At 41.9% G+C, this 24,059-nt stretch overlaps 1 protein-coding gene across 1 annotated transcript; it reads right to left on the bottom strand.

The window, feature by feature from the left end:
• Window positions 1-2,218: 2,218 nt before the first annotated feature.
• Window positions 2,219-23,675, bottom strand: LOC128699221 (probable G-protein coupled receptor 21). The gene is made up of 3 exons (XM_070096641.1): window positions 23,181-23,675; window positions 6,109-6,340; window positions 2,219-3,371 (listed from the first exon to the last, which is right to left on the bottom strand). Exons 1-3 carry the CDS (start codon window positions 23,536-23,538, stop codon window positions 2,777-2,779), a joined length of 1,185 nt encoding a protein of 394 aa, XP_069952742.1. The 5' UTR covers window positions 23,539-23,675; the 3' UTR covers window positions 2,219-2,776.
• Between the last annotated feature and the right edge of the window lie 384 nt (window positions 23,676-24,059).

Genomic DNA, 24,059 nt, shown 5'->3' with positions numbered 1-24,059 from the left:
AAATTCTTACTATTTTTCCGGTTTTTTTTTTTTTTTTGGCAACTGAACCTGGTTGAAAAGACCTGTTTTGATGAATTCAGTTAAATATATGGTGTGTTAGTTAGTTAGTTAGTTACCATTTTGTCCTAGGCACATGTCGATTAGACACAGCCTGTTGTATATGCGCGCGCGCGCGTGTGTGTGTGTGTGTGTGTGTGTGTGTGTGTGTACTCACCTGTTTGTGGTTGCAGGGGTCGATTCATAGCTCCTGGCCCCGCCTCTTCACTGATTGCTACTAGGTCCTCCGTCTCCCTGCTCCATGAGCTTTATCATACCTCGCCTTAAAACAATGTATGGTTCCCGCCTCCACTACTTCACTTTCTAGGCTATTCCACGGCTTGACTACTCTATGACTGAAGAAATACTTCCTAACATCCCTCTGATTCATCTGAGTCTTCAACTTCCAATTGTGACCTCTTGTGTCTGTGTCCCATCTCTGGAACATCCCGTCTTTGTCCACCTCGTCTATTCCGCGCAGTATTTTATATGTCGTTATCATGTCTCCCATGACCCTCCTGGCCTCCAGTGTCGTAAGGCCGATTTCCCTCAACCTTTCTTCGTAGGACAATCCCCGTAGCTCTGGGACTAGTCTTGTTTCAAACCTTTGCACTTTCTCTAATTTCTTGACGTGCTTGACTAGGTGTGGATTCCAAACTGGTGCTGCATACTCCAGTATGGGCCTGACGTAAATGGTATACAGAGTCTTGAACGACTCCTTACTGAGGAATCGGAAAGCTATCCGTAGGTTTGCCAGGCTCCCGTATGCTGCAGCAGTTATCTGATTGATGTGCGCCTCAGGAGATATGCTCGGTGTTATACTCACCCCCAGATCTTTTTCCTTGAGTGAGGTTTGCAGACTTTGGCCATCTAAACTATATTGTGTCTGCGGTCTTCTTTATCCTTCCCCAATCTTCATGACTTTGCATTTGGCGGGGTTAAACTCAAGGAGCCAGTTGCTGGACCAGGCTTGTAGCCTGTCCAGGTCTCTTTGTAGTCCTGCCTGATCCTCATCCGATTTGATTCTTCTCATTAACTTCACATCGTCCGCAAACAAGGACACTTCTGAGTCTATCCCTTCCGTTATGTCATTCACATATACCAAGAACAGCACAGGTCCTAGGACTGACCCCTGTTGAACCCCGCTTGTGGACCTATTTGTGGTTGCAGGGGTCGAGTCCTAGCTCCTGGCCCCGCCTCTTCACCGGTTGCTACTAGGCCCTCTCTCTCCCCGCTCCATGAGCTTTATCAAACCTCGTCTTAAAACTGTGTATGGTTCCTGCCTCCACTACGTCATTTTCTAGGCTATTCCACTGCCCTACAACTCTATGACTGAAGAAATACTTCCTACTATCTCTCTGACTCATTTGTGTCTTCAACATCCGCCTCGCTGTGTCCCCTCCCGAACATCCTGTCTTTTTCCACCTTGTCTATTGCAGTATTTTATATGTGTTATCGTGACCCTCCTGCGTGTGCGTGTGTGTGTGTATGTGTGTGTTTGTGTGTATGTGTGTGTATGTGTGTGTATGTGTGTGCATGTGTGTGTGCATGTGTGTGCATGTGTTTGTGTGCATGTGTGTGTGTGCATGTGTGTGTGTGCATGTGTGTGTGTGCATGTGTGTGCATGTGTTTTTGTGTGTGTGTACTCATCTAGTTGAGGTTGCAGGGGTCGAGTCCAAGCTCCTGGCCCCGCCTCTTCTTGTGTGTGTGTGTGTGTGTGTGTGTGTGTGTGTGTGTGTGTGTGTGTGTGTGTGTGTGTGTGTGTGTGTGTGTGTGTGTGTGTGTGTGTGTGTGTGTGTGTGTGTGTGTGTGTGTGTGTGTGTGTGTGTGTGTGTGTGTGTGTGTGTGTGTGTGTGTGTGTGTGTGTGTGTGTGTGTGTGTGTGTGTGTGTGTGTTTCCTAGCAAGTTTGATACGTGTTTACCATGAGGGGCGGGATAATCGTAAATCATATTTACGTTATGTATAGCCTGTCCAAACACTAAAACATAAAGACTGGGCCACTGCTGTGAACTTCCCACTGCTTTGGTTATACCAGAGGAAGTATACCAACGACAAGGATATCATAACATAATTTATCAAAGCAATGGAAACAAACTCTTAGATACCTTCACAATAATAAGTTACAGCGAGTGTTAATGATGGAACATAACTACTCACAAGCTGGCATATCAACTCACAAAAAAACTGTGCTTCTCCACTGGCATACATATATGCCTTCAGTCTAAATCATAAAACATTCACAAGAGTGTACACTTGTATATCATTAATAAAGAACAAATGCATCTTAAAAAAAAGGCATCCATAAATCTAAAAAATATAGACATTCGCACATAAATGTAGTTCCTGGACGCGGCTAGTTCTTAGACACTGATATGTTTATGAAACCCTAAAGTCTGTCTATCACACGCAAACATCCCAACAAGAACGAACAGTACGATAGACAACAATGTGTAATCCCGCTGGCCCAGGGACCAGCGGAGCCTAAACACGCTAACATTCATCCTAAGATTGTCAAGTACAAAAAATCATATTTATTTTTTGATAAAGCTAGCACTGATCATTATTCCAGTAGCAGTCCACCAGTGCTCGAGTTAATGGATTGAGCATTAAATGCATTCACCCGCGATTTGTCTTCTAAAGCTCCTCACTAAGACAACTTGACACGCTAGAAAAGCTTCATTACTCGCTAAAGTTATGGGAACACATGGAAGAAGTTATACACGGAAGTCCTGGGTTGTTCTAGTAATCCAAGATGAGTTCTGCATTCCGAGCCTTCCGCTGACAGCACAACGAGAGGCAGAACAGCTTTAGACCACGCCGGAACTTCGGGCTCATGGCAATGTAAATAATAGATTTCCAGCAAGAGTTAAGAGCCCCTAGCCAAAACACTGCGAAATGGAGGAACCTCACATCAATATGATGGCCGGTGAGGTATTCATAGGTCCTCACTCCAACACACGGGCCCCACGATAGCCAGAAAGCAAGCACCAGCACGAAAGACATGGCGTGGTCTGGATTGGCCAGGTTGGAGGTAAGCGCCGTGATGAACTCCTTATCCTGCCCCACCACACAAGTTTTGAGCCTGCGCATGGTGTTGAAGATGTAGCCATAGGTGTAGAAGAGCGTGATGAGCGTGGGTCCCAGCACCATGGGAATGAGGGTGAAGGCGTAGGCTATCATGCTGCCCCAATCTAGCCAGCACACATAAGCTTCAGCGTCCCAGTGAGAGGAACTATTAAAGCCTAGCAGGGGCGGGCAGCACAGCATCATGGATGTTATCCAAGTAAACACTACCCAGCACTGACATCTGGTTTTAGTCTGCACCGTCTCGTACCTGCGAAAATATCAAAGGTTAATTCACGAAATCTAGTTCCACTGAGTATATACACTGTGAGGTATTTAGGTATACTATCACAGAAAAGTGTATATACACAGATTATTCTGTTTTGGGAATTAGGTCTTAGTGCAGATTTTATAGAACGTGTCACATTTTTACATTTAAATTATTAGCACTTATTCCCATTTACTCGTAACTCTACAAGTCATTATACCTGAACCTGAAGATGCTAAAATTCTAGGCACATTCTACTTTTCGTACAGTTTTGCGAAATAAGAAAATATATCTACAAGAACAACAACCTAACACTAATTGCTAGAGAGCAGTGAAAATTACGGCCCAGTAACTAAATCAATGGGTCATGCCATAACAAAACGCAAATACATTTGCGTGGGAATAATTATATATGTAGATAAATAGTTCAGAGAACCGACAGGATGATGAATTAGACACTTGTACAACACTAGGGTATCTTTATTGTGAAAACGTTTTGCCAGTCAAGGGCTCCCTCGGTTGGTTCTCCCTTACCATGAAAACTTGGTTGATATGCCTTCTCTTTTTAAGACTTTTAATATTAAAGTTGTATTCAAAAATCTTGATACAGTAAAAAAAACTTTTGATAAAGAATTCCCCCCAAAATGCTGATGGATGTGTCTATAAGATTCCTTGTAAAATTTGCGATAAAGTTTATTACGGTCAAACTGGTAAAAATCTCGAACTAAGATTAAAACAACATAAATATAGCATTAGAACTGGACAAGATTCCAATGCTCTATTTATTCATGTAAGAGATTTTAACCATCCAATTGATTTTCAAAAAGTTGAGAAAGTAGTATCAAGCAAGTCCATGGTCGACAGGAATATAATTGAATCTTGTTTCATAAAAAGCAGTTTTGACAATAATATGAATATTTCCTTTGGTTTACATAAATTAGATCCATTTATAATTAATAGAATTTGGGAAGAATTTAATAATACACTGGACAAATAATTTTTAAATTTTCTTGGGTAGAATAGTTTGTGGGGTGAGTTGTGCAAAGGACCTATCCAAGTTGAGTCGGCGCGCGTCAGGTGTTTAACCGTTGTGGGATCTGATAGTGAGGTGCTGGCCAGACCCCTTATATAGCTTCCTTGGATGCTTTACTTTCATAGTTCCTTGATAATGTGAGTAGTCACGAAAGCGCTTGGAATTTCTCTATTCTTTCAGAGTGGTTGTTTTGCATATTCTGAAATCACCTGTTTACTGTGATCTTATTGCATATATATATATATATATATATATATATATATATATATATATATATATATATATATATATATATATATATATATATATATATATATATATAGATATATATATATATATATATATATATATATATATATATATATATATATATATATATATATATATATATATATATATATATATATATATATATATATATGAAAAAGTGTCTAATACGTCAGTTATACGAGTCGGAGGTGATGGTAGCTGTGCGGAGTCTCCAGCAGGTGACTAGTTGATACTAGTAACACTACTCTGAAGGGCTTCCCAACACCAACATGACACACTTCACTAAAACTCTTCTTCATATACCATATAAACCAGAGAAGCCACAGTAAGTTGTAACACGTCATCAACATATCTTGAGAATGTATTGAGGCCAGTCAGGTTACAGAAAATATTTATTGAACCGTGTGATGCTAAAATGCCGAACTGATGTTACGAAAGTTACAATGCTGAAGACAGTTTAATTGAACTTAATGTTTAGTTAACTTATGGGTGTAAAGATATGGAAAATAAGCGTCTACTGGGATTACGCTTCTTCAAGGCTGTGATTTATAGTGATACATAGGGTAATTTTTACGTACATATGCTCACGTAGAATGAAATATGAAGAATCGTATATTATGTGTTGATAATGAGGGTGAGAAGAACTGTAGTTGAAAATCTTCAGCATGTACTATCAAGAAGGCAACATTCCAAGGCGGTGGAAGAAAGTTATAGGTGTCCCCAACTTAATGGAGAATACGACGAAGAGATTGTTTTTATGTATAGCTGGAGATCAACTGTCCAGTAGTATTTTTGGCTTGCTCAAAATGTGTTTTTAAAAACACGTATTGAAGTCTAGGAATCTCACCACATTATCGTATAGTTGTAACAATTATGATACTGATTTTTTTCCTACGAATATGAGTATTTATAGTCATTAAGTTAATATTTCATACACACCTCATCATCCAATTTTTGACGGTGAGTAAATTTGTCAAGGGCATTTCCCCTCATACAGTGTATGACCCCAACGGGTTCAGCGCTTTCCCGTGATTATAAGAAAATAACAATATGTTATTTTAATAGACAGACTTAATCCGTAGAGCTCTAGAGTGAAATGTGTGTAAATGAAGATTTGTTGTAAACAAATCTTGACTTTTATACTAGCTGCAATTTCTCGAAATTTGTTACGAAAATATGGAGAAATAGTGAGATTTATACCCAGTTTGTAGCTGTTCATAAATATGCACACAGAAATTACTCCCTATGAAAACAGAAGGCTTGATAGACGATGCATTATATTTCCAATGAAAAGCAGTGGTGCCACGAGTCCACTGAGACCCAAGACTATTCAACGATTTCCCATTCTACTAAAATGTTACATTTCTGAGTGAATATAGTCTAGACTCGTACTTACGAGGAAGGAGGAGGTGGTGGTGAGGAGGGTTACAGACTGACCTTAGTGGTTTCCGTATAGCAAGGTACCGGTCCACGCTGATCCACATGAAGGTACAGAGTTGGGCAAACCAGACCGTGGTCTCCAGGTAGCCGGCTAGACCACAGACGGCGTCGCCATAGACCCAGCGCTGAACGAGGGCCGGATATACGCTCAGGGGGACGACCACCACCCCCGCCACCAGGTCTGATACCCCTAAGGACATCAGGTAGTACATTATGACGTCCTTGGGACCTGAAGACCAGGGGAAAGGAAGTGGAGATATTATATGTGGCTTGACCATCAGCGTATAGTAAGCAAAAAGGCTTTCAAGAATGGGCAGTTTTTTCAGAAAAACAAAATTGAGTACATCAGCGGTGTACTGCTACCTTACTATATACTACAGTTACGTTGTGGGTACAAAAACTAATTGTATTTTCTCTTATTCGTCCACACGATGGGTTTCCCCATTATATCCTATCATAAGTTGGGTTCTCCTGTCATATTCCACTCTGTCATATTCCATCACACAGTGCCATGTCATACCCATCACACACGATAGGTTTCTTTGTCATATTCCATCACATAGGCTAGGTTTCCCCAGTCATATTCCATCACACATGATGAGTCTTTTATACATTAGATAATGAAATGTGTCAGCCTGAGCCTGGAGACTTCAGTAGGTTGATGAGGCTATTATTAAGTATTCCATTCTAGGTTCAATATTTCCGGTAGCTTCTAGGAGGGAAGGAAGGAAGGGTAATATTATGAACACACACACACACACACACGAATTGAATCGGGCGAGGATCAGGCAGGACTGCAAAGAGACCTGGACAGGCTGGAAGCATGGTCCAGCAACTGGCTCCTCGAATTTAACCCCGCTAAATGCAAAATCATGAAGATTGGGGAAGGGCAAACGAAAACAGCAGACAGAGTATAGGCTAGGTGGTCAATAGTGTTCCGATGTCTCAGGAAGGAATCGTTCAAGACTCTGTACACCGTGTACGTCAGACCCATACTAGAGTATGCAACACCAGTTTGGAGCCCACACCTAGTCACTCATGTCAGGAAATTAGAGAAAGTGCAAAGGTTTGCAACAAGACTAGTTCCAGAGCTAAGGGAAACGTCTTCCCTAACCCTTCTGCCCTCCGCTGACGACAGTGGAGGACAGGAGGGTTAGGGGAGACATTATAACGACATACAAAATACTGTGAGGAATTAACAAGGTGGACAGAGACAGGATGTTTCAGAGATGGGACACAGAAACAAGAGGTCACAGTTGGAAGATGAAGACTCAGATGAGTCAAAGAGATGTTAGGAAGTATTTTGTTAGTCATAGAGTTGTCAGGAAGTGGAACAGTCTGGCAAATGACGTAATGGAGGCAGGAACCATACATAATTTTAAGACGAGGTTTGATAAAGCTCATGGAGCAGGGAGAGAGAGGACCTAGTAGCGATCAGTGAAGGGGCGGGGCCAGGAGCTATAACTCGACTCCTGCAATTACAAGAAGGTGAGTACACACACACATACACGCATACACGTACACACACACATACACACACACACACACAAGTATCATGGATGTGTTTGTTCCTAGAGTTTTGTGATAAATGTTTGTACACAGTGTGTCTGTACAGTGTGTTTGTACACAGTGTTTGTACAGTGTGTTTGTACACAGTGTGTCTGTACACAATGTTTGTGCACAGTATGTTTTTACAGTGTGTCTGTACACAGATTGTTTGTACACAGTGTGTTTGTGCACAGTGTGTTTGTACACAGTGTTTGTACACAGTGTTTGTACACAGTGTGTTTTTACAGTGTGTCTGTACACAGATTGTTTGTACACAGTGTGTTTGTGGACAGTGTGATTGTACACAGTGTTTGTACACAACGTGTGTTTGTACACGATGTTTATGCTCGAAATGTGTTTATGCCCGCTTTGTTATATATGCATAGAGATTGCACATACCGCGTGTTTGTACTTTGTGTGTTTGTCCTCACTATGTGTGTGCACCTAAGAGGTGTTTATGCTCTGAGTGTTTGCAAACAATAAGTTACCTGCATACAACGTGTTTGTACACATAGTACTTGGACTCAGAGTGTTTGTAATCAGAGTAAGTTTATAGAAGGAGTGTGTTTACGCCTAGAGGTGTTTGCATATAAAAATTTCCTATTTTTGTAATCACTGCGACACCATTCACCCAAAACTCAAACCTGACACCAAAATAAACAAGTGCGTTCGTTGTTGCATGTTCTCTCTCTCTCTCTCTCTCTCTCTCTCTCTCTCTCTCTCTCTCTCTCTCTCTCTCTCTCTCTCTCTCTCTCTCTCTTTTACGTACCCTGTTCATTACATAAATTCCCTGATACAGTTTTACTCACATGATTACTGATTTATAATAAACCTTTGCTACATTAATGGCTTAAATATATATCTTAGCAACGCCCAGCTGCTCGATACTTTTTACACGTTTAAAATGTTTTCCCATTTTTTCTTTAACCTTTCTGATCTAGAGCAATTAAACAATACTCTCTTAAACGCTTAATTATTCCCAAAACACACTGAAAAATTTTATTCACAATTTCCAGTGTTTAATTCGAGATATATATATATATATATATATATATATATATATATATATATATATATATATATATATATATATATATATATATATATATATATATATATATATATATATATATATATATATATATATATATATATATATATATATATATATATATATATATATATATATATATACGTATGTAAAGTTCTAGTGTTTTTGGAGGAACTTTATCACTCTGAGAAGAAGAACTTTTTGTTATCTTTGCAGCCTCATTATAATTTCAAAGTTTTTAATTACAACCTGTTATTCTTCTTAATATGTGTGTGTGTGTGTGTGTGTGTATGTGTGTGTGTGTGTGTGTGTGTGTGTGTGTGTGTGTGTGTGTGTGTGTGTGTGTGTGTGTGTGTGTGTGTGTGTGTGTGTGTGTGTGTGTGTGTGTGTGTGTGTGTGTGTGTGTGTGTGTGTGTGTGTATGTGTGTGTGTATGTGTGTGTGTGTGTGTGTGTGTGTGTGTGTGTATGTGTGTTTGTGTGTGTGTGTGTTTGTGTGTGTGTTTGTGTGTGTGTGTGTGTGTGTGTGTGTGTGTGTGTTTGTGTGTGTGTTTGTGTGTGTGTGTTTGTGTTTGTGTGTGTGTGTGTGTGTACTCACCTATTTGTACTCACCTATTTGTGGTTGCAGGGGTCGAGTCCTAGCTCCTGGCCCTGCCTCTTCACCGGTTGCTACTGGGCCCTCTCTCTCCCCGCTCCATGAGCTTTATCAAACCTCGTCTTAAAACTGTGTATGGTTCCTGCCTCCACTACGTCATTTTCTAGGCTATTCCACTGCCTTACAACTCTATGACTGAAGAAATACTTCCTACTATCTCTCTGATTCATTTGTGTCTTCAACTTCCAATTGTGGCCTCTTGTTTCTGTGTCCCCTCCCTGGAACATCCTGTCTTTGTCCACCTTGTCTATTCCACGCAGTATTTTATATGTCGATATCATGTCTCCCCTGACCCTCCTGTCCTCCAGTGTCGTCAGGCCGATTTCCCTTAATCTTTCTTCATAGGACATTCCCCTTAGCTCTGGAACTAACCTTGTCGCAAACCTTTGTACTTTCTCTAGTTTCTTGACGTGCTTTATCAAGTGCGGGTTCCAAACAGGTGCTGCATACTCCAGTATGGGCCTGACATACACGGTGTACAGTGTCTTGAATGATTCCTTACTAAGGTATCGGAATGCTGTTCTCAGGTTTGCCAGGCGCCCATATGCTGCAGCAGTTATCTGATTGATGTGTGCTTCCGGAGACATGCTCGGTGTTATACTCACCCCAAGATCTTTCTCCTTGAGTGAGGTTTGCAGTCTTTGGCAACCTAGCCTATACTCTGTCTGTGGTCTTCTGTGCCCTTCCCCTATCTTCATGACTTTGCATTTGGCAGGATTAAATTCGAGAAGCCATTTGCTGGACCAGGTGTCCAGTCTGTCCAGGTCTCTTTGAAGTCCTGCCTGGTCCTCATCAGATTTAATTCTCCTCATTAACTTCACATCATCTGCAAACAGGGACACTTCTGAGTCTAACCCTTCCGTCATGTCGTTCACATATACCAAAAATAGCACTGGTCCTAGGACCGACCCCTGTGGGACCCCGCTCGTCACAGGTGCCCACTGTGATACATCATTACGTACCATGACTCGTTGTTGCCTCCCTGTCAGGTATTCTCTGATCCATTGCAGTGCCCTTCTTGTTATATGCACCTGATGCTCTAGCTTCTGCACTAATCTCTTGTGAGGAACTGTGTCAAAGGCCTTCTTACAGTCCAAGAAGATGCAATCAACCCACCCCTCTCTCTCGTGTCTTACTTCTGTTATTTTATCATAAAACTCCAGGTTTGTGACGCAGGATTTGCCTTCCGTGAATCCGTGCTGGTTGGCATTTATACTCTTGTTCCGTTCCAGGTGCTCTACCACTCTCCTCCTGATAATCTTCTCCATAATTTTGCATACTATACACGTCAATGACACAGGTCTATAGTTTAGTGCCTCTTTTCTGTCTCCTTTTTTAAAAAATGGGAACTACATTTGCCGTCTTCCATACCTCAGGCAGTTGCCCAGTTTCCAGGGACGTGTTGAAGATTGTGGTAAGTGGCACGCACAACATATCTGCTCCCTCTCTAAGGACCCACGGGGAGATGTTGTCCGGTCCCATTGCCTTTGAGGTATCGATGTCCCTTAGTGTGTGTGTGTGTGTGTGTGTGTGTGTGTCTGTGTTTGTGTGTGTGTGTTTGTGTGTTTGTGTGTTTGTGTGTGTGTGTGTTTGTGTGTGTGTTTGTGTGTGTTTGTGTGTGTGTGTGTGTGTGTACTCACCTATTTACTCACCTATTTGTGGTTGCAGGGGTCGAGTCTTAGCTCCTGGCCCCGCCTCTTCACCGGTTGCTACTGGGCCCTCTCTCTCCCCTCTCCATGAGCTTTATCAAACCTTGTCTTAAAACTGTGTATGGTTCCTGCCTCCACTACGTCATTTTCTAGGCTATTTCACTGCCTTACAACTCTATGACTGAAGAAATACTTCCTAATATCTCTCTGACTCATTTATGTCTTCAACTTCCAACTGTGGCCTCTTGTTTCTGTGTCCCCTCCCTGGAACATCCTGTCTTTGTCCACATTGTCTATTCCACGCAGTACTTTATATGTCGTTATCATGTCTCCCCTGACCCTCCTGTCCTCCAGTGTCGTCAGGCCGATTTCCCTTAATCTTTCTTCATAGGACATTCCCCTTAGCTCTGGAACTAACCTTGTCGCAAACCTTTGTACTTTCTCTAGTTTCTTGACGTGCTTTATCAAGTGTGTGTGTGTGTGTGTGTGTGTGTGTGTGTGTGTGTGTGTGTGTGTGTGTGTGTGTGTGTGTGTGTGTGTGTGTGTGTGTGTGTGTGTGTGTGTGTTTGTTTGTGTGTGTGTGTGTGTTTGTTTGTTTGTGTGTGTGTGTGTTTGTGTTTGTGTGTGTGTGTGTGTGTGTTGTGTGTGTGTGTGTGTGTGTGTGTGTGTGTACTCACCTATTTGTGGTTGCAGGGGTCGATTCACAGCTCCTGGCCCCGCCTCTTCGCTGATTGCTACTAGGTCCTCTCTCTCCCTGCCCCATGAGCTCTATCATACCTCGCCTTAAAACTATGTATGGTTCCCGCCTCCACTAAGTCACTTTCTAGGCTATTCCACGGCCTGACAACTCTATGACTGAAGAAATACTTCCTAACATCCCTTTGATTCATCTGAGTCTTCAACTTCCAATTGTGACCTCTTGTGTCTGTGTCCCTTCTCTGGAACATCCCGTCTTTGTCCACCTTGTCTATTCCGCGCAGTATTTTATATGTCATTATCATGTCTCCCCTGACCTTCCTGTCCTCCAGTGTCGTCAGGCCGATTTCCCTCAACCTTTCTTCGTAGGACAATCCCCGTAGCTCTGGGACTAGTCTTGTTGCAAGCCTTTGCACTTTCTCTAATTTCTTGAAGTGCTTGACTAGGTGTGGATTTCAAACTGGTGCTGCATACTCCAGTATGAGCCTGACGTAAATGGTATACAGAGTCTTAAACGAATCCTTACTGAGGTATCGGAACGCTATCCATAGGTTTGCCAGGCGCCCGTATGCTGCAGCAGTTATCTGATTGATGTGCTCCTCAGGAGATATGCTTGGTGTTATACTCACCCCCAGATCTTTTTCCTTGAGTGAGGTTTGCAGTCTTTGGCCATCTGAACTATATTGTGTCTGCGGTCTTCTTTACCCTTCCCCAATCTTCACGACTTTGCATTTGGCAGGGTTAAATTCAAGGAGCCAGTTGCTGTACCAGGCTTGTAGCCTGTCCAGGTCTCTTTGTAGTCCTGCCTGATCCTCATCCGATTTGATTCTTCTCATTAACTTCGCATCACCTGCAAACAAGGACACTTATGAGTCTATCCCTTCCGTTATGTCGTTCACATATACCAAGAACAGCACAGGTCCTAGGACTGACCCCTGTGGAACACCGCTTGTCACAGGCGCCCACTCTGACACCTCGTCGCCTACCATGACTCGTTGTTGCCTCCCTGTCAGGTATTCTCTGATCCATTGCAGTGCCTTTCCTGTTATGTGTGCCTGATCCTCTAGCTTTTGCAGTAACCTCTTGTGAGGAACTGTGTCGAAGGCCTTCTTGCAGTCCAAAAATATGCAGTCGATCCACCCCTCTCTCTCTTGTCTTACTTCTGTCACTTTGTCATAAAACTCTAGTAGGTGTGTGACACAGGATTTTCCTTCCCTGAAACCGTGCTGGTTGTCAATTATACACTTGTTTCTTTCCAGGTGCTCCACCACTCTCCTCCTGATGATCTTCTCCATGACCTTGCATACTATACACGTTAGTGATACAGGTCTGTAGTTTAGTGCCTCATGTCTGTCTCCCTTTTTAAAAATTGGGACTACATTTGCCATTTTCCATACCTCAGGGAGTTGCCCAGTTTCAAATGATGTGTTGAAGATCTTTGTTAATGGCTCACACAATATCTCTGCTCCCTCTTTAAGGACCCATGGAGAGATGTTGTCTGGTCCCACCGCCTTTGAGGTGTCAAGTTCGCATTGCAGCTTCTTCACCTCCTCCTTGGTTATATGTACCTCATCCAGCACTTGCTGGTGTGCCCCCCTGTTCTGATTTCCTGGAGTCCTACTGGTTTCCACTGTAAATACCTCTTTAAATCTTGTGTTGAGCTCCTGACATACCTCTCGGTCGTTTCTTGTGAATTCCCCATCACCCTTCCTCAGTCTGATTACCTGGTCCTTGACTGTTGTTTTCCTCCTGATGTGGCTGTACAACAGCTTCGGGACAGTCTTTACTTTTGATGCTGTGTCATTTTCATATTGTCTCTGAGCCTCCCTTCTTATCTGTGCATATTCGTTTCTGGCTCTTCGGCTAATCTCTTTATTTTCCTGAGTTCTCTGTCTTCTGTACCTTATCCATTCTCTAGTACACCTAGTTTTTGCCTCCCTTCACCTTTGGGTAAACAAGGACTCGTTCTGTTCTTCCCATTATTTCTGTTTCCCTTGGGAACAAACCTCTCCTCTGCCTCCTTGCATTTTGTTGCCACATAGTCCATCATTTCTTGTACTGGTTTTCCTGTCAGTTCCCTCTCCCACTGAATGTCTTGAAGGAAGTTCCTCATGCCTGAGTAGTTCCCCCTTTTGTAGTTTGGTTTTTCCCAGCCTATTCGTGCTACTCTCTCCACTTGGAGCTCAACTATGTAGTCGAAGCACAGAACCACATGATCACTAGCTCCCAGGGGCCTTTCATACATGATACCCTCGATGTCCGAACTACTCAAGGTGAATACAAGGTCCAGTCTTGCTGGTTCATCCTCTCCTCTCTCTCTGGTAGTGTCTCTAACATGTTGATGCATGAGGTTTTCCAGTACCACATCCATCATCTTGGCTCTCCATGTTTCGGGACCCCCATGGGGCTCCAGGTTTTCCCAGTCAATCTCCTTGTGATTGAAATCACCCATAACTAGTAACTTTGTTCCCCCCATGTGTGCTCTCCTGGCCACCTCGGCTAGTGTGTCGATCATTGCTCTGTTGCTCTCATCATATTCTTCTCTTGGCCTCCTGCCGTTCTGTGGTGGGTTGTACATTACTGCAATTATCACCTTATGTCCCTCAGACTGGATTGTTCCTACTAAGTAGTCCCTTTCGCCCATGCCATCCATTCCTTCCATTTTCTCAAAACCCCACTGGTTTTTAATGAGCAGTGCAACTCCTCCTCCCCCTCTCCTCCCTCTGTCTTTCCTGAGGATTTGATATCCGGATGGAAAGATTGAATCTGTTATTATTCTGGTGAGTTTTGTTTCTGTGAGTGCTATTATGTCTGGGGATGTCTCCTTGATTCTTTCGTGCCACTCCTCATACTTGTTTGTTATTCCATCTGCATTCGTATACCACACCTTCAACTTCTTTTCTAAGACTGTGGTCTGGGAGGTGTATTGGGGTTGGGGAAGTGGGAGACCTGGTAAGGAACTATGGGTTGTTGCTGTGGGGGTGGAGTTTGTAATGTAGTGGGTGGGGGCATTGGATGTGGCATGGGTGTTTTGATTTAGAGTGTTTGGTTGCACTGGGGTTGACCTGGTTGGGAGGCTTCTATAGGAAGTTGTGAGGGAGGCTGTATTTGATCTTCCTGGGTCTGTCTTCTCCATCCTCTCTCTTTCCTCCTTTCGCCTTTGTACCATCTCACTCAGTTTCTGCCTTTTTTCTTGTGTTCTGTCGCGGTCGAGATACACCTTCCTGTATGCTGGCATGTCCCTTAATCGTGTGTGTGTGTGTGTGTGTGTGTGTGTGTGTGTGTGTGTGTGTGTGTGTGTGTGTGTGTGTGTGTGTGTGTGTGTGTGTGTGTGTGTGTGTTGTGTTTGTGTGTGTGTTTGTGTGTGTGTGTTTGTGTGTGTGTGTGTGTGTGTGTGTGTGTGTGTGTGTGTGTGTGTGTGTGTGTGTGTGTGTGTGTGTGTGTGTGTGTGTGTGTGTGTGTGTACTTACCTACTTGTATTCACCTATTTGTGGTTGCTTGGGTCGATTCGCAGCTCCTAGTCCCGACTCTTCGCTGGTCGCTACTAGGTCCACTCTCTCCCTATTCCAGGAGCTTTATCGTGCAACTTCTTAAAGCTATGCATGGATCCTGCTTCCACTACATCACTCTCCAGATTGTTCCACTTCCTGACAACTCTCTTACTGAAGAAATACTTCTTAACATCCCTGTTACTCATCTGAGTTTTCAACTTCCAGTTGTGACAACTTGTTGCTATGTCCCATCTCTGAAATATACTGTCCCTATCCACCTTGTTAATTCCTTTAGGTATTTTATATGTCGTTATCATGTCCCCCCTAACCCTCCTTTCCGTCAGTGTCGTCAGATTGATTTCCCTTAACCTTTTCCCATATTACATACCTCTCAGCTCCGGGACCAGTCTAGTTGCAAACTTATGCACTTTCTCAAATTTCTTGATGTGATTGACCAGGTATGGGTTCCATACTTGTGCTCCATACTCTAATATGGACCTGATGTACACGGTGTACAGTGTCTTGAGTGACTCTTTACTTAGGTGTCGAAATGTTATTCTTAAGTTTGCCAGGCGCACATCAGCTGCAGCAATTATTTGGTTGATTTGAGTCTCAAGAGATGTGCTCGGTATTATACTCACCCAAGGATCCTCTTCCTTGACTGAGGTTTTCAGCCTTTGACCTCGTAGCATGTACTTCGCCTACGATCTTCTCTGAATTTCCCCAATCTTCATGACTTTGCACTTGTTGGGGCTAAACTCCAGGAGCCATTTGTAGGACCAGGTTTGCAGCCTGTCCAGATTCCCTTGTAGCCCTGTTTGATCCTCGTACTCTTGAATTCTCAGCATTAACTTCATGTCGTCTGCAAACAGGGACACCTCTGAATTTAAAACTCTTCCATCATGTCATTCACACATATCAGAGACAGCACCGGCCCTAGGACTGACCCTTGTGGAACCCAGTTCGACACATGCGCCCAGTCTGACGCCACGTCACATACCATCACTCGTTTCCTTCCTGTCAGGTATTCCGTGATCCATTGCAGTACCTTTCCTGTTTCTGCCTACTCCTCTAGCTTTTGTACTAATCTCTTATGCGGAATTGTGTCAAAAGCCTTCTTATAGTCCAAGAAAATGCAGTCTACCCATCCTCTCTCTCCCTTATCTTTCTTCTGTTACCCTTTCGTATAGCTCCAATAGGTTCGTGACACAGGATTTCCTTTCCTGAAACCGTACTGGTTATCGTGTCTATGCTCATTCCTTTCTAGGTGCTCCACCACTCTTCTGATAATCTTCTCCCTGATCTTACATACTATACATGTCAGTGTCTCAGTGTCACTGGTCTGTAGTTTAATGCTGGCTGTCTGTCTCCTTTCTTAAAAACTGGGACTACATTTGCTGTCTTTCACACCTCAGGTTGCCTTGTTACGATAAATGTATAGAAAATTGTTATTAGTGGCACATACACTGCATCTACTCCTTCTCTCAGGACCCACGGAGAGATGTTGTTTGGGCCACCGCCTTTGAGGTATCTAGTTCACTCAGCAGTCTCTTCACCTCCTCCTCGGTTGTGTGCAGCGTGTCCAGCACTCGTTTTTTGTACTTCTACCATCCCGGTTTGCTGGAAACCTTTCTGTCTCCACTGAAAATACTTCCTTAATTCTCGTTTTGAGCTTTTCACATACTTCCTGGTCATTTCTTGTGATCTGTCTCCTGCCTTCCTCAGCCTGTTTACCTGATTCCTGACTGTTGTTTTCCTCCTGATGTGGCTGTACAACAGCTTTGGGTCAGATTTGGCTATCGATGCTATGTTATTCTTGTATTGTGTGTGTGTGTGTGTGTGTGTGTGTGTGTGTGTGTGTGTGTGTGTGTGTGTGTGTGTGTGTGTGTGTGTGTGTGTGTGTGTGTGTGTGTGTGTGTGTGTGTGTGTGTGTGTGTGTGTGTGTGTCTGTGTGTCTGTGTGTGCAGCTTTCCCACAGGCAGTCCCTGGCGCCGCCATCTCACATTGTGATGGCGGCGCCAGGACCCGCCTCAGTGGCTGGTGCACACACACACACACAAAGGTATTTTCCTCTAATTTCTCGTATTCTTTTACAAAATTGCACCTGTGTAGCAGTCGCATCTCTTCTCTGACATTTCCAGCATCATCAGCCTTCCTTCGTAATTCGTTTAAAGTTAGACAAACTCGGGGAAACATTTTTGCTTCGTGTCTTAAATTTACTTTAGTTAGGTATCCCTTAAGATACTTGTCTGAGCTTTTTTATTCCTCTAATTTTTCTCGTATATAACTCAAGAACGCCTCTTCCGATCAGCTTCAAATTTTTTAAATTGGTGTACAGTAACTAGGGAAAGGTTTTCATGCGATAACAAGGGAAAGCCCTTTCTTATCGGCTTCAAACTTTCAGCACTGGTGGGTTTAGTATTAGCATGTGTAAGTGCCTATCTGCTATTTTAGTAAACAAAGTTAATAAACCTGGAACTGTTGGACTCTGTGATAACTCAAGAATGTCTCATCTAGTTGACTTTAAACTTCCATCACTAGTGTATTTTTCTCAAAGGACGCTTCACATTGATTTCGAGTTGAGTTGGTTTGAATTTTCTATTTATAATAAACAAATTGGTTTATCTGCAAAACCTATAGAATGCCTCGTCTGATACACTTCAAACCTTAAATGCTGGTATATAATGTATAGATATTTAGACATTTAGATAATCAACTTCATTATACAATCATACTGCACTTTGGGGTTGTCCGGGATATGGAGATGCCCTTCCTGGATCGCCAAGCGACCAAAATAAATCTATTTTAACTACACTGTGTCTTCTGAGGCGCAGATACTACACCACAGAGGCCTCTTCCAACTTGACTAAAATTAATATATATATATATATATATATATATATATATATATATATATATATATATATATATATATATATATATATATATATATATATATATATTTCAACAAATCGGCCGTCTCCCACCTAGGCAGGGTGACCCAACAAGAAAGAAAATCCCAAAAAAGAAAATACTTTCATCATCATTCAACACTTTCACAATCACTCGTACATAATCACTGTTTTTGCAGAGGCGCTCAGATACGACAGTTTAGAAGTCCCTCCAAACCGTCAATATCCCAGACCCCTCCTTTAAAGTGCAGCACATTGTACTTCCCATTTCCAGGACTGAAGTCCGGCTAACCGGTTTCCCTAAATCCTTTCACTAAATATTACTCTGTTCCCACTCCAACAGCTCGTCAGGCCCCAAAAGCCATTCGTCTCTATTCACTCCTATCTTACACACTCACACATGCTTGCTGGAAGTCCAAGCACCAAGGATATCTCAGTTTTGTAGCTATGCTGAATATCTTGTTGATTTCGTCATCTAAGTACTCTGGACTGCAGATGCGCACTCCTTTTTACCCTGGTTTCATGATTGGAATAGTAGAGAATGCACCAATGTGTCGTCATACATTCACTACTATTCCAATCACGAAACCAGGGTAAAAAGGAGTGTGTTCCTCACAATGTTCTTGACAGTCTTGCGCATCTGCAGTCCAGAGTACTTAGATGACGAAATCAACAAAATACTCAACTTAGCAATAAAACTGGTATATTCTAGGGATTTTGTCATAAAGGCACTAATGTCAGCAAGAAAGACTTTCTACATGACTGAACCTAAGGAAATGATGATCAGTAAAAATGTACTGGTTTTACCATGCAATGGGAACCTGGTTTGCCTGAGGGAGGCATTAAAAAAGATCAGTATAAACCTTGCTTTCAAAAGCACAGGGACTGTGAAACAAAGGCTGATTAAAAACACGCTCTCCAACAAAGTTGGTGGGGTTTACAAGGTCCCATGTACTCAGTGTCCTCTCTCATATGTTGGGCAAACAGGTAAATTTCTGGAAACCAGAATAGCCCAACATAAATACTGAGTCAAGGCAGGAGTCGAACGCTGTCTTTAACCATGTTAGCTCCTGTAATCACACACCGGAGTGGGCGCTGCCCAGATTATTGTATCAAACAGTTCTGTTATGGAAAGAAACATAATTGATCCTTCTCTCTTGAAACATGATACATGTTTATAACTCAAATTATGTTTTTTTACGCTCGATAGCTGTTTAGTAGAGTCTATTGTACACAGTCATAAACAACAATGCTAAACAAAATCACAGGATTGCTCATTATGCCAGGTGGTTTCATGATGGACTGGTGACGCTCGACCTGTGTCTCACACCAAAACTTCATGCTACGTCAGTTGTTAATGGTTATATAACGCATTTAGCTGTTACTGTACCATACAATGCCAGGTACGCAAGCTTACGGGATAACACAGGTTAGATGGTATTAGAAGTAGAAATTTGGATCATAGGAATATTATCAGTGTGGTATAGAAGGTTCCCAAGTAATGCATATTTCCCGACACTGAGAAGGATAGCAGACAATATTTAGAAAGAGATACTTCTGAGTACCCCTGGGAACATTCGAGTACCCCAAAGGAGGACATTTAAATGGACAAAAAACGCATAATATTCCTTTTATTAATTAAAATGGTTACACAGAATAATAGCAATCCATATATATAGTATCAAATGAGAAAAGTATTTTCTCAAGTCACATGACCTGTTCTAAGCGGCTAGAATAAGCTTGGGGCTGGCTAATATATCTTCTAATTTCATAATACTTGACATCTCAAAAACCCTCTTTGGACATATGGGGAGTAGGGGGGATGGTGGTGGTGTGGGGTTGGCACCGACCGTTGCCCACATTCTGAAAGAGGCTGTGGCCGGTGACACACCCGTACTCTGCTACTCTGAGAAAACTTCCCCTCCTTCTGTTGCTGCATTGCAACATTGCATAGCTCCTGATGCACTGAGAACTGTGAAAGTACTTGAGCTAAAGATTTCCACCCCCATGGCTTGTCTTGCATATATATATATATATATATATATATATATATATATATATATATATATATATATATATATATATATATATATATACATATATATATATATATATATATATATATATATATATATATATATATATATATATATATATATATATATATATATATATATATATATATATATTTATATATATATATATATATATATATGTATATATTATTATTGTTATTATTATCACACTGGCCGATGCCCACCAAGGCAGGGTGGCCCGAAAAAGAAAAACTTTCACCATCATTCACTCCATCACTGTCTTGCCAGAAGGGTGCTTTACACTACAGTTTTTAAACTGCAACATTAACACCCTTCCTTCAGAGTGCAGGCACTGTACTTCCCATCTCCAGGACTCAAGTCCGGCCTGCCGGTTTCCCTGAACCCCTTCATAAATGTTACTTTGCTCACACTCCAACAGCACGTCAAGTATTAAAAACCATTCGTCTCCATTCACTCCTATCAAACACGCTCATGCACGCCTGCTGGAAGTCCAAGCCCCTCGCACACAAAACCTCCTTTACCCCCTCCCTCCAACCTTTCTTAGGTCGACCCCTATCCCGCCTTCCTTCCACTACAGACTGATACGCTCTTGAAGTCATTCTGTTTCGCTCCATTCTCTCTACATGTCCGAACCACCTCAACAACCCTTCCTCAGCCCTCTGGACAACAGTTTTGGTAATCCCGCACCTCCTCCTAACTTCCAAACTACGAATTCTCTGCATTATATTCACACCACACATTGCCCTCAGACATGACATCTCCACTGCCTCCAGCCTTCTCCTCGCTGCAACATTCATCACCCACGCTTCACACCCATATAAGAGCGTTGGTAAAACTATACTCTCATACATTCCCCTCTTTGCCTCCAAGGACAAAGTTCTTTGTCTCCACAGACTCCTAAGTGCACCACTCACTCTTTTTCCCTCATCAATTCTATGATTCACCTCATCTTTCATAGACCCATCCGCTGACACGTCCACTCCCAAATATCTGAATACGTTCACCTCCTCCATACTCTCTCCCTCCAATCTGATATTCAATCTTTCATCACCTAATCTTTTTGTTATCCTCATAACCTTACTCTTTCCTGTATTCACCTTTAATTTTCTTCTTTTGCACACCCTACCAAATTCATCCACCAATCTCTGCAACTTCTCTTCAGAATCTCCCAAGAGCACAGTGTCATCAGCAAAGAGCAGCTGTGACAACTCCCACTTTGTGTGTGATTCTTTATCTTTTAACTCCACGCCTCTTGCCAAGACCCTCGCATTTACTTCTCTTACAACCCCATCTATAAATATATTAAACAACCACAGTGACATCACACATCCTTGTCTAAGGCCTACTTTTACTGGGAAAAAATTTCCCTCTTTCCTACATACTCTAACTTGAGCCTCACTATCCTCGTAAAAACTCTTCACTGCTTTCAGTAACCTACCTCCTACACCATACACTTGCAACATCTGCCACATTGCCCCCCTATCCACCCTGTCATACGCCTTTTCCAAATCCATAAATGCCACAAAGACCTCTTTAGCCTTATCTAAATACTGTTCACTTATATGTTTCACTGTAAACACCTGGTCCACACACCCCCTACCTTTCCTAAAGCCTCCTTGTTCATCTGCTATCCTATTCTCCGTCTTACTCTTAATTCTTTCAATTATAACTCTACCATATACTTTACCAGGTACACTCAACAGACTTATCCCCCTATAATTTTTGCACTCTCTTTTATCCCATTTGCCTTTATACAAAGGAACTATGCATGCTCTCTGCCAATCCCTAGGTACCTTACCCTCTTCCATACATTTATTAAATAATTGCACCAACCACTGCAAAACTATATCCCCACCTGCTTTTAACATTTCTATCTTTATCCCATCAATCCCGGCTGCCTTACCCCCTTTCATTTTACCTACTGCCTCACGAACTTCCCCCACACTCACAACTGGCTCTTCCTCACTCCTACAAGATGTTATTCCTCCTTGCCCTATACACGAAATCACAGCTTCCCTATCTTCATCAACATTTAACAATTCCTCAAAATATTCCCTCCATCTTCCCAATACCTCTAACTCTCCATTTAATAACTCTCCTCTCCTATTTTTAACTGACAAATCCATTTGTTCTCTAGGCTTTCTTAACTTGTTAATCTCACTCCAAAACTTTTTCTTATTTTCATATATATATATATATATATATAGACATATATATATATATTTATATATATATATATATATATATATATAGATATATATATATATATAGAAATATATATATATATATATATATATATATATATATATATATATTTTCATATATATATATATACATATATATATATATATATATATATATATATATATATCTATATATAAATATATATATATATATATATATACACATATATATACATTATATATATATATATATATATATATATATATATATATATATATATATATATATATATATATATATATATATATATATATATATATATAAATCGCAGACAGGCTATCTTAACAGTGCAAAACAAACCACGAAGGGAGAAAATCTTTAGCACAGGTACTTTCACACTTCTCAGTGCGTCATCAGGAGCAATGCAATGTTACAAGGCAGCACCTGAAGGAGTGAGGGGAAGCGTTTTCTCGGTGTAGTTCAGCACCGGGTTGACACCAGCCATAGTCTACTCATAGTCTATATATATATATATATATATATATATATATATATATATATATATATATATATATATATATATATATATATATATATATATATATATATATATATATATTCCTTGAAAACCTTTGGCATAATTATTATTATCATTATTATTATTATTATTATTATTATTATTATTATTATTATTATTATTATTATTATTATTGTTGTTGTTATTATGTGAAACGTTTAATCCAGCAAACTAGGGTAGATTAGAAAAATAACCATAACTAGTAATTTTGTCTCTAGATATAATTTAACCTTAGACGTGTGTGTGCTTACCTGGCATGGTGATGAAGGTAGCGAGGATGATGATATTAGAGATAATGATGGCGACACCTATGACGAGAATTACAGCTGCCTGTATGAGACTCTCCACCCCTATGTGTGTGCCACCTGCCATCATCACCAGTTCCCCGCCACCGTATGGAGGGTAGCCCGTGCCATAGCCGCTACTGCCGCTTCCGTAGCCACCGTAGCCTCCGCCGTAGCCCAGGAGACGCGGTGAGGGAGGGGGCTGCTCTCCTGGGGGTGTCTCCAACAGGGGGATGGAACCCAGCTCCACTTCGTCCTCCACTGAGTCCTCCCCGATGACGACCCCCGCTAGGAGGCTGCCGTCCAGCCCTGCAGCGCCTACCATGTCGCCGGCGTTAGTCAGTGACTACTGGCGGCAGTGAAGATGCAAGAGAACAGCAGCAGCAGCAGCAGGAGAAGGAGAAGGAAGCCCGAGAGGGTGGCGAATGTCTTGGGGAGAAGAATTGAGAGGTGTTGGAGAGAAGTGAGCCTGGAGGAGCGGCATCACTCACATGGTGGGCGGCACTTCACCTCCTGCGCATCACTGCCATTGACCTCGGAGTTCTCGCGCACAGTTTACGAGGTAATAACATTGTCGATCACTGTTATCTCGACTGGTGAGTGGCGGGTGTGCTCCTGGACATGAGGATCACACGGCCACCGCACGCAGACTGTACACACTCACCTAGCCTCTGTCGCAGCCACGGTCTTGTTGATAGGGGGTAATGACTTGTCGTCATTGACATTTCTGAGCTTTTAGTGTGTGTGTGTGGTGAGAGTGCGAAGCTGACTACCTGTGGCACCAAAGGCTTACACCACAGACACCTCACTTTACCTTTACCACAATATACATACCATTTCCCGGAT

This window comes from Cherax quadricarinatus, chromosome 54 (assembly GCF_038502225.1).
Source record: "Cherax quadricarinatus isolate ZL_2023a chromosome 54, ASM3850222v1, whole genome shotgun sequence".
NCBI classification, from domain to species: Eukaryota; Metazoa; Arthropoda; class Malacostraca; order Decapoda; family Parastacidae; genus Cherax; species Cherax quadricarinatus.
This window is presented reverse-complemented; position numbering and strand designations above follow the sequence as displayed.